The 12,444-nt window shown below is 39.9% G+C and overlaps 1 protein-coding gene across 2 annotated transcripts in view; it reads left to right on the top strand.

Moving 5' to 3' along the window:
• DRC9 (dynein regulatory complex subunit 9) overlaps positions 1–12,444 on the top strand; it is a 49,625-nt gene that overhangs the window by 336 nt on the left and 36,845 nt on the right. For both annotated transcript variants that reach the window (XM_077487693.1, XM_077487694.1), the window contains exon 2: positions 9,581–9,728. In XM_077487693.1, the coding sequence (XP_077343819.1) occupies positions 9,615–9,728 (114 nt within the window). In that variant the 5' untranslated portion in view covers positions 9,581–9,614. The remainder of the gene's footprint in view (positions 1–9,580; positions 9,729–12,444) is intronic.

A 12,444-nucleotide genomic window follows, 5' to 3' on the forward strand; every position in this document is an offset into this window, starting at 1 on the left:
GCTTAATAGACTGGAAGGATTAAAGTAGAACTGAATACAAAAATTTTTTTTTTTCATTTTGGATATAGAAAGAGAGAGATATAGCCCCTGCCAGATTTGTTTTTAATGCCAGCTGTGCCCCATTGATGAGATTTCTCTTTACTTGCTGCATACAGTGTTATCACTCATCTATTATGCTGTGTACACCCAACCGGACTTATTGACAGCAAAGGTCCGACGGAACGAATCCGTCGGACAATTCGATCGTGTGTGGGCTTCATCGGACCTTTACTGTCCAAACATCTGATGGACTTTAGAAATAGAACATGTTTCAAATTTTTCTGCCGGAACTCCATCGGACCCAGTTCCTATGGAGAAATCCACTCGTCTGTATGCTAGTCCAATGGATGAAAACCAACGCTAGGGCAGATATTGGCTACTGGCTATGAACTTCCTTATTCTAGTCCAGTCGTTTATCATCACGTTCAAATCCGTCAGACTTTGGTGTGATTGTGTGTGGCCAAATCCGTTCATCCGGAAGTCTGTCAGGACTCCGCCAAAAGTCAGTCGAGAAGACCGTCAGACCTAGTCTGGCAGAAAGTCCGGTCAGTATCCCTCCCATCCAGTGTCAGTGTTAAAAAAAAGTCCTGCAAGCAGCTTCTTTGCAGTGCTGCCACAGGACTTTTTAAAACCCTGCCAGCACAGCGCCTCAGTGTGAAAGCACTCGGGCTTTCACATTAGGATTGCAGATGAGGCTTCTTTCAGGCGCTTTTTTTTAACGCTAAAGCGCCTGAAAATTGCCCCAGTGTGAAAGGGGTCTCACAGTCACAGTATGTCACTGATCACTGTCATTACTAGTATAGTGCAGTGGCGGCCATTGGTATATTTTGCCCTGCGCCACAAGCCCACCCTTTTTTAATGCCTATTAGAGCCTTTGGCTCTACTCACATGCTTCAAACCCCCCTATTGGAATCTATGCATCCGATGCCCTGCATGTAGATTAGGGGGCCGGATGCATGGATGGAGGGGTGACGCTGGTATAGTGTCTGTCTGGGTCCATCTCCTGGTCACGGTCAGAACTATATTAGTGCCCACAGTAGTATAGTGTCCCTAAAGTTGCAGTGTTAGCAGGATCAGCCCCAGTGATCATTGCCAGCAGTTGCATTTAGCTCCCCCCCAACAAGTGCAGTGTTAGTATAATTTTTCTGATCACTTCCACCTCTAATAAACCACAATATTAGCCAGATCAGGCCTGATCTCTGCTAGCACTAGCAGTTCATTTTATTTCTAGTGTACAAGCAGTCCCTGATTGCTAGCCAGTAGCCCTTTTTCACATAAATGCCACTAGGTAACTGTAAAGTTAGTGTCCAAAATAAAGTTACGCTAATGAGAAAGATGTACAGGATTCTGAGCATGACAGATAAGAGGGAAGGGGAGGTCTCACTGTCATAATCAGGCTTAGAATACAAATCTGTAGAAAGCAGCCACACCCTGACAGATAGCTTGGAGAATGGTAAAGAGGCCCCTGCTAAAACCAGGTGTGTCTGTCCCCATGTTGCTACAAACATATAATTATGCTCAGTTGCAACAGGATAGGAGAAGTATGGCCAAAAAAATCTTTGGTTATACTTCTCCTTTAAGTTACAAAAAAAGTTGTTTTATTGAGTTAATGTTAAATTGTTACTGTGTTATTGTTAACTGTTGCTGTTTGCTGTGCAGGAATCAGCTGTAGCACTGATCTGTGTGTTATCACAGCATCAGACTGTATTATGACTGCTTGCAGAATACATATGTTAGTGCCTGCAGCGCTGCAGGGGGAGATTTCCCCACCCACTGTTTAAAAAAAAAAATAACATGTATGCCCAGCATTAGGAGTGTTGGTTGGTCAGGTAGCGGTAGCTCCTATGCGCAACATATACTTTTTTCATTTTTTTTTCTGGCAGAGATTTCTTCACATCGATCATTGTGAATGGAGGAATCCTTGCATTACATGTACAGTTGTGTGAAAAAGTATTTGCCCCCCTCTCTAATTTTTGCATATTTGTCACACTTAAATGACTCAGATCATCAAGAAAAAATTATTATTACACAAAGATAACTCAAGTAAATACACAATGCAGTTTTTAAATGATGGTTTCATTTATTAAGGCAAAAAAGCTGTCAAAACCTGCCTGGCTTTATGTGAAAAAGTAATTGCCCCCCAAACCTAATAACTGGTTGTGCCACCCTTGGTGGCAACAACTGCAATTAAGCGTTTGCGATAACAGGCAATGAGTCTTTAACATTGCTGTGGAGCAATTTTGGCCCACTCTTCTTTGCAGAACTGTTTTAACCACTTAAGGACCGTGCCTCTTTTTTAGATGTGTTGTTTACAAGTTATAAACATTTTTATTTTTTTTGCTAGAAAATTACTTAGAACCCCCTAAAATTATTAAAAAAAAATTCTAACGTTGCAATACTTTGTCACACCGTATTTGTGCAGCGGTCTATCAAGTTTACTTTTTTTTTTTTTTAAATACACTTTTTTTAATTAAAAAATAAGAAAACAGTAAAGTAAGCCCAATTTTTTTTATATTATGAAAGATAATGTTACGCCGAGTAAATTGATACCCAACATGTCACGCTTCAAAATTGCGCCCGCTCGTGGAATGGTGACAAACTTTTACCCTTAAAAATCTCCATAATCGACATTTAAAAAATACTACAGGTTGCATGTTTTATGTTACAGAGGAGGTCTAGAGCTAGAATTATTCCTCTTGCTCTACCGGTCATGGCTGTACCTCGCATGTGTGGTTTGAACACCATTTTCATATGCAAGCGCTACTTAAGTATGTGTTCACTTCTGCATACAAGTTTGGCGGGAAAGGGCGCATTTAAAAAAAAAATCTTATTTCTTTTACCTTTTTATTTTTACACGGTTTAAAAAAAAAATAAAAAATTGTGTCACTTTTATTCCTATTACAAGGAATGTAAACATCCATTCCCTTGTGATAGAAAAAAGCATGACAGGACCTCTTAAATATGAGATCTGGGGTCAAAAAGACCTCAGATCTCATATTTACACTAAAATGCAATAAAAAAAAATGGCCCTTTAAGAGCTATGGGCAGAAGTGATGTTTTGACGTCGCTTCCGCCCTGCAGTGTCATGGAGATTGGTGGGGGCCATCTTCCCCTCACTCGTCTCCATGCACAGCCAGAAGAAGGATCGGATCGCCTCCGCCGTTACCGATGGCTCCGGTAAGTGGCGGAGGGCACTGGATGGGGGCCCCTCTCCCGCCACTGATAAAAGTGATATTGCGGCGAATCCGCCACAGAGACCACTTTTATCTTGTACCGGACTGCCGGCCAAACACGGGGATACCGGGATTATGGCAGCTAGCTGCTGCTATAAGAACGATATCCGTCCTCAAAGTGATTGGCATTCGGCGGTCCAGAAGTGGTTAATTCAGCCACATTGGAAGGTTTTCCAGCATGAACGGCCTGTGTAAGGTCATGATACAGTATCTCAACTGGATTTAAGTCCGGCTTTGACTATGCCACTCCAAAACCTAAATTTTGTTTTGTTTGAACCATTTGGAGGTGGACTTGCTGTTGTATTTCGGATCATTGTCCGAAACACAAGTGCACTTGAGCTTGAGGTCACGAACTGATGGCCGGACATTCTCCTTTAGGTTTTTCTGGTAGAGCTCAGAATTCATGGTTCCATCAATTATGGTAAGTCGTTCAGGTCCTGAAGCTGCAAAGCAGCCCCAGACCATCACGCTTCCACCACCATGTCTGACTGTTGGTATGATCTTGTTATGAAATGCTGTATTAGTTTTATGTAAAAGTAACAGTACAGCGCAAATATATAGTATAAATGATTAAATAACACTCAATTTGGTATAGTGCATAAAACGCAAAAGTCCATAAGTGAGAAAAAACAGGTGTAGTAATCAGGAAGAGTCCGCTTGTGCAGTGTGTCTTCAATCAATGTAACAAGTGATGATGTGATCCCTTCACCAATGAGCAAGATGGACTCTCACCTCAAATAATGGACCCCTGATATATCAGACAGGTCAGAAAACGCATGTTCCCATCAAGGGTAAATCACAGAATTCAGCAGACATAACGGGAGTACTCCAAGACAAAATCCTTCTCCATGTCATCAAATCAGTATGATTCCATATATAAACATAAAGAACAAACAAAATCTAGTGCTCTCCGTTGATACGAATTTATTAAAAACAGTAGTAAGAAAGGTACACTTACATTCAGAAGCACTGATCTCCAGTGCCGAGTGCTGAGCATGAAAACAAATACAACCCAAAATCCATGCACGGATCAGTGTAACAGCTTGCGGATGACGTCACGGCTTAGGTCACGTGGTCGGTACGCGTTGCGTCCCCGAAAGTAGGCAGGACTTCATCAGCGGCGACGGCGTGACAACGGACAGCCGCTTTTAAGCCAGTACACTGATAGTGAACCAATGGGAAAGAAGATTATGCGCAAGACAGGTACCCGGGACACACGCATCAAGCGTGACCCCGGAAGCCAGATATACGCCCAATAATATTATAAGAGAGAGAGGAAATATATTAAAAAACAAAGGAAATATATTAAAAAACAATATGAGAGAGAAACAGAGGAATGTGCGCAAATTGTGCCATTTCAGTGGCAATATACACTACACCTCTAGTTGCCCTCAAATAGAGCATATGGAAAAACAAAAAATAATTAAAAAGACATATATTAAATTGCCAGAAAATGCCAAAAGACAATCATGCAGTATTTAGCACTGAAGTGGGGACACATATGTGTCTCTCAACTCATCAGTGCAACACTGCTGGCATAAAATATAAACCACATAGCCGCTGACGCCATCAACAAGCAACACTGATCCGTGCATGGGGAAAGAACAATAAATGCAAAAAATTAACAAAAGAAGAAAATATAGAAGGAACAGAACAATATTATAACAATGAAAAATAACATAAAAATGAAAAATAAAAAATAAAAATAAAATGAAACATAAATAAATAAAAATAAAAATACAAATAGAAATAAAAAATAAAATTAAATAACAATAAAAATATAAAAATAAATAATAAACATGAAAAATTAAAAAAAAGGTAAAAGTACAATTAAAAATGCAATTAACATTTTTTAATTGTACTTTTACCTTTTTTTTAATTTTTCATGTTTATTATTTATTTTTATATTTTTATTTTTATTGTTATTTAATTTTATTTTTATTTTTATTTATGTTTCATTTTATTTTTATTTTTTATTTTTCATTTTTATGTTATTTTTCATTGTTATAATATTGTTCTGTTCCTTCTATATTTTCTTCTTTTGTTCATTTTTTGCATTTATTGTTCTTTCCCCATGCACGGATCAGTGTTGCTTGTTGATGGCGTCAGCGGCTATGTGGTTTATATTTTATGCCAGCAGTGTTGCACTGATGAGTTGAGAGACACATATGTGTCCCCACTTCAGTGCTAAATACTGCATGATTGTCTTTTGGCATTTTCTGGCAATTTAATATATGTCTTTTTAATTATTTTTTGTTTTTCCATATGCTCTATTTGAGGGCAACTAGAGGTGTAGTGTATATTGCCACTGAAATGGCACAATTTGCGCACATTCCTCTGTTTCTCTCTCATATTGTTTCTTAATATATTTCCTTTGTTTTTTAATATATTTCCTCTCTCTCTTATAATATTATTGGGCGTATATCTGGCTTCCGGGGTCACGCTTGATGCGTGTGTCCCCGGGTACCTGTCTTGCGCATAATCTTCTTTCCCATTGGTTCACTATCAGTGTACTGGCTTAAAAGCGGCTGTCCGTTGTCACGCCGTCGCCGATGATGAAGTCCCGCCTACTTTCGGGGACACAACGCGTACGGACCACATGACCTAAGCCGTGACGTCATCCGCAAGCTGTTACACTGATCCGTGCATGGATTTTGGGTTGTATTTGTTTTCATGCTCAGCACTCGGCACTGGAGATCAGTGCTTCTGAATGTGAGTGTACCTTTCTTACTACTGTTTTTTAATAAATTCGTATCAACGGAGAGCACTAGATTTTGTTTGTTCTTTATGTTTATATATGGAATCATACTGATTTGATGACATGGAGAAGGATTTTGTCTTGGAGTACTCCCGTTATGTCTGCTGAATTCTGTGATTTACCCTTGATGGGAACATGCGTTTTCTGACCTGTCTGATATATCAGGGGTCCATTATTTGAGGTGAGAGTCCATCTTGCTCATTGGTGAAGGGATCACATCATCACTTGTTACATTGATTGAAGACACACTGCACAAGCGGACTCTTCCTGATTACTACACCTGTTTTTTCTCACTTATGGACTTTTGTGTTTTATGCACTATACCAAATTGAGTGTTATTTAATCATTTATACTATATATTTGTGCTGTACTGTTACTTTTACTTTGTAATGTGGGATTTGGTATTTTGACCTATAGTATTCTAGCTGCAATTTTTTCACTTTTTCACTTATTTTATTGTGTTTAGCGCTGATTGATTTTTCGTTTTATAATATGTATTAGTTTTATGCCAGATGTAACAGGACACTTTTTTTGTCTCATCAGTCCACAGAATATTTGCCTAAAAGTCTTGGGAATAATCAAGATGTTTTTTTGTAAATGTGAGATGAGCCTTTGTGTTGTTTTTGGTCAGCAGTGGCTTTGGCTTTGGCCTTGGAACTCTCCCATGTCTCTTTCTTATTGTTGAATCATGAACACTGATCTTACCTGAGGCAAGTGAGGCCTGCAGTTCTTTAGATGTAGTTCTGGGTTCTTTTATGACCTCCTGGATGAATCGTCATCATGCTCTTGGAGTAATTTCTGTAGGCCGGCTGCTCCTGGGAAGGTTCACCACTGTTCCAAGTTATATCCATTTGTGGATAATGGCTCTCCCAGGGTTCACTGGATTTCCAAAGCCTTAGAAAATGGCTTTGAAACCCTCCCTAGACCTATACATGTAAATTACTTTGTTTCTAATCTGTTCTTGTTTTTTTTTAGAGTGTGGCATGATGTGTGGCTTTTTGTGATCTGTTAGTGTGCTTCACTTTGCCAGACAGCTTCTATTTATGTGATTTCTTGATTCAACAGGTCTGGCAGTAATCCGGCCTGGGTGTGGCAAGTGAAATTTAACTCAGCTTTTCAAAAACTTGTGGTTACCGTAATCACAGTTCATTCATGATTCAGCATGTGAGGGGGCTATTACTTTTTCATACAGGGCCAGGCAGGTTTGAACAGCTTTTTTCCCTTAATAAATGAAATAATAATTTAAAAACTGCATCTTGGATTTACTTGGGTTATCTTTTTGTAATATTAAAATTTGTTTGATGATCTGAATCATTTAATTGTGAGAAATCTGCTAAAAAATAAAAAATCAGGAAGGGGGCAAATACATTTTCACATAACTGTATGTCCAAGATTAGAAGCATGGGGTGGATGTGAGGCAGAAGCTAATAATGTTGGGCATACAAATTTTCTGGCAGAGATCTCTTCGTCCACATGGATCGATGTAAATGGAGAAATCTGTTTGGTTCTTTTTTTTCTTTCAGCCCACAGTCTGAGCAAAAAAAGAACATTACATGTATGCCCAACATTAGAAGCATGGGGTGGATGTGTGGGGGAAGCTTATGTTGGCATACACTTTTTCTGAACATTACATGTAGGCTCAACATTATGAGTGTGGCAGAAACTCCTAATGCTGGCCATACACATAATGTTTCTAGAGGCCCTAAAAATGCCAGGACAGTTCAAACATCCCCAAATGACCCATTTTTGGAAAGTAGACACCTCAAGGTATTTCCTGAGAGGCATATTGAGTCCATGGAAGATTTTATTTTTCGCCACAAGTTTTCGGAATTTTTTTGTTTTTTTTACACAAATTTGACAAAGTTATGACAGTCTGGCCACATACAGGGACCCGAAATTCAATGAGCACCTTCAGGTTTTAAAGGGGCATTACTTACACGTTGGATTTCCTGGCTACCTATCACATTTTTCTATGCCCTAAAATGCCAGGATAGTATGAACAATCCACAAGTGACCCCTTTTTGAAAACTAGACAGCCAAAGGTTTTTACTGAGAGGCATGTTGAATTTTTGGAAGATCTTATTTTTTTGCCACAGGTTTTAGGAAAATGGAAAAAAATAAATAAATAAATAAATATAAATATATATATCCCAAAACACATTATTCTACTGCTTCTGAGTATGGAGATACCACGTGTGAGACTTTTTGGGAGCCTAGCCATGTACAGAGCCCAAAATCCAATGAGCACCCTCATTTTTAGTGTTTTTTTCGTTTTATATAATAAAAAAAATCCATTGGGATTAAATAACACCAAAGAAAAAACACACAGATTTCACTTGCAGAGACATGGGTTTCATCAGTTTTCATGCATGAATTAGTGAGTTTTATACACGTTGCAGATTCTTGCACTGAAAAAATCTTTACAATACCAGTGTTGTGGTGTGAACTGAGCACATAGAGAACAATTGTTTTCCTTGTGCCCTTGCAGATCACGTGCAGAAAAAAATTTACTTTAGTAAATCAATCCCAATGTGTTTGTACAATCTCCTTTAGATCTACCATCAATTATGTAGTGCAAAGGCATGCCTGATACCAACTGAATTGTTTGTTTAGGCTTGTTGTTGTATTATGTAGTTTTGGTAGATCAAAAGGATATTGTATTGAGATTATACATTCTGATTGTATAGTGACCATCTTAAAATTTTGTAAGGTGGCCCATTTAAAAAGCAGCAGTAAAAGGAATTACAAAAAAAAAAAGCAGCAGTATGGCTGCACTGCTGCCTAGAAAAAAATAAAAATGCTATTTATTAAACACAGCAGTGTGCTATACATATGTGGTCTGTGCTCTAGTTCGGTACTCTATGGCTGGCCATATACACAGTGAATTTCTTTCCTGCAACCACGGCCTTCTGCTGAGCCATTGTATTCTCCCGGTGGGAGGGGTGAGGGAAGCTGTCCCTGCTGGGAGAAGCTGCTTGCTAGAGGCTATACCAGTCACTAGTGATAATCGTATGTAAAATCTAGCAGGCTGGTTGTACCCAATCAATCAACTTGAGTACATTCAGCCTGCCCAATACATGGTTAAAATCTCGGCTGAGATTTAAACCATCTATGGCAGGCCTATGGATCACCAGGCTCTTTGCAATAAGCTTTAGGTTTAACAAAACCATGTAATTCTAGGACCTACTGAAATGATCCAATAAGCCAATCCCTTGTTCTACATACTTGGCATTAGATTTTATGGACAGTGTACAATCAGATTGTAATGTGTGGTGATCCTAAAGCCATTAAAGCGCAATGAAATAAATTGGAGTTATGAAAAAAAAAAAAGGGAGAGAGACAGGAGTTAGTCATCTCTGAGGTCACATGACTGAACACATGAGAACTCTGCGGGGCTTTGCTGTCTACACACCACGGCCCAAATTTTATGAATGGGATGGGCATATAAAGGACAGCTATATCCACTCATCATATCAAATGACCCCCAAAGTATGTTAACTGTATATAAAACAAGATTTGAATTCTCTATATTTTGTTATTGTCTTCTTAGGAGCCTGGAACACTGCCTAAAGATCCAGAAGAGAATGTCTTTACCAATGTTGGATGTGCTGCGGGTATGCACAGTGCTGGAGGATAGTTTGGATCAGCTCTCAATTCTAGGCTTTATCATGCCTGTCTCCTATCATGGCCAAAGTGATGTAAGTGGCAAGAGGGTCTTTAATTATCCTTTCCTAAATAGTGTGCCACGCTAATATTTCTTTTGAATGGCAAAGCTCAAACAAGAGTTTTCTTGTGCCAGTAATTGTTTCTAAGTGAAAATCAAAGTATGCAAATTCCTAACTGCAGCAATGGGCAAGATAACAGAAAAATATCCTTTTTATTTGTCAAAATCGCAGGCAACAAAAGCTGTTGTGTGACCCGGAATAAGAAAACAACTGCTGCAAAAGTGACAGCACAGTCTTCAAGGGATTGAGATTGCGCTCTGCAATCACTTTAGCCACAATCCTGCACATTGTCCTTTCGCCTCTTTCGGTCAGTTGACCATGTTGACTGTGCTTATGCTTAGCAGACCATGTTTTCCTGGAAACTGCATATGCCATCATAACCTTTGATGCTGTACCTCGCAAAACCGGAAAAAGAATTGGCAACTTCAGTCACAGAGGGACTGGCTAAACAGGCACCAACAATTTTCCAGGAAAAAACAAATGCAGGTGCCTCTGAGTTAGACTGTAAAGTGTGTATTAATAAAAACACATAGTAACTTTACATCTAGGTAATCAAGGAAGGTTATGTCTGTGGGTAAATGCTCTGTGGGGCATCCATCGCACTGGTCAGTAGAAGGTATACTGTCTCAGCAGCTCTGTGGGCTCTCCCGGCTGGCAGGAAGATGGCATTATGGTGGAGAGCTGGAGAAAGGCTTGGAACACTTCCTGGATCGCAGTGCTAAAGGGGATGACCTCACAGGCTTGATCGCCTTCTTTACCTAGATGTAGGTTACAATGTGTTTTTATTAATACACACTTTACAGTCTAACTCGGAGGCGCCTGCATTTGTTTTTTCTTGCATATCTTGGAGACCGTTTCTGCTTCCCTGCTAAGGCTGGTTCTGAATCAATAGACTATTTTTAGGCTGCATAGCTGTTCACTTGGACTTCAGTGCTATAGGATCTGTTTCAGTAACAGCGCCACATGTATATTTGTTTGTACCAACAATTTTCCTCTTTGAAGCTCAGTAAGCTCCGACATGACTCCATATTACTATCTGCACATGCAGAAAATAATGAAAGTGAGGCTTCCATTTATTAGCTAGTGTCTCATGACACAGCGGAAGCAAAATAATTTTACATCACTTCCTCTTTCAACGCAAAACATGTCTTTACTTTCACACCTGCAAATTATGTAGTGTTACATATTTTTGTACAACCCCTGTACAGGGAATGAAATGTGTCCTGTTCAGCAGGGACCAGCCAAATTTCAATCCATTTAAAGTCAGGGAGGTTGTACAGAAATCGATCTACAGATTGAGATTGATCAGGTAATTAAAAGGCCGACACTCCCACAAAGATGTCAGTTTTACTGTTTGTTTCCGGCGTGTGTTAATATATTCAGAAGAGAAAAAAAGAGTAAAATTCTGCAATGTATTTTGCTGAAATGTTTGTAATATGTGTGGCTCACCAAGATGGGACTTTGTTATAGCAACCAAGCTGTAGTTAAAGTGATATTACACCCTTGTTTTTTTTAAATTCTTTCAGCAGCTGATTTAGTCACTTAAGCCTTGTACACATGAGCCAAAATTTGTCCAAAATCGGTTGGTTTGGCAGGAGCTGGCCGACTTTTGGTCTCGCGACCAGCTTCTGTTGAACAGGCATGCTGGAAAACTAACATCTGACCCACATCCAGTGTGTTCTGGCGGGGGGGGGGCAGCCCCTGTCAGAAAATAAACGCACAACAGGAGAGACCTCCGCACTAATCTCGCTTGTGTTAGTAACGTGATCTCCACTGGGTTGAACAAAAAAAAAAACTTCTAGTGTGTACCCAGCTTTACTATGTCTAAAGATCTTTATCTTTTAATCCTTGCCTATGTTCTGGTTCTAAAGAAATTTTTTATTTTTTTACCTTAATGCTTTCTCTGCATTAAAGGGGTTGTAAACCCTTGTTTTATTTTAAATAAAAATAAGAAACATGCCTATACTTACCTGATCTGTGCAATAGTTTTGGAAAGAGCAGCCCAGATCCTGTTCTTCTGGGATTCCCCACTGGCGCTCCTGGACCCTCCTCTTCATCGGGTGCCCCCTACAGAAAGCCACTTTCCCTGGGGGCACCCATACGGGCTCGCTCCCAAGTCCTTCTGCTGCTAAATTGACACAGACAGCTGGACTTGGTCCTGCCCCTGCATCACTGGGTGTGTTTTACAGCAGCAGGAGCCATTGGCTCCTGCTGCCAACAATCTGTTTAATCAGGAGAGAGACCGCGGCTGGAGCCACCCCCCTTATCACTTACGTGCTAACTTTCTGGTCTGAATTGCAAGTGGTTTGCTATTAGGGCAGTCTGAGAAGAGGAAGTGGGCACTGCACTATTCACAGGCAGTGAGACATTTCCCGATCTCTACAGCCACACATCGGGACAACATCTCACTGTGATTCGCACAGCGCAGTGCAGACTTCCTGGCGGGCTCTGCATGGGGCTGTGCAAACATATGCCGGAGCTCATCCTTAGTATTTAGTCACATCTGTGTGAGGAGGACGGTCAACCATTCTGGAGTACAGGTCACAAGACTAACTTACAAAGAAGCCTGTAGCAAAGTTTAAGCAATTTCATTCCTTTTTATAATTTCAATTGTCCACCCCAGCAGCCTTTTTTTGAGTAGGGAATGTTCTGAACATCTTTCTCTATTTCTAGGTTTCTCTTGTTTTTG

The sequence above is a fragment of the Lithobates pipiens genome, unplaced genomic scaffold, assembly GCF_037356315.1.
Source record: "Lithobates pipiens isolate NorthernLeopardFrog02 unplaced genomic scaffold, aLitPip1_a1.2 Scaffold_18, whole genome shotgun sequence".
Taxonomy (NCBI): Eukaryota; Metazoa; Chordata; class Amphibia; order Anura; family Ranidae; genus Lithobates; species Lithobates pipiens.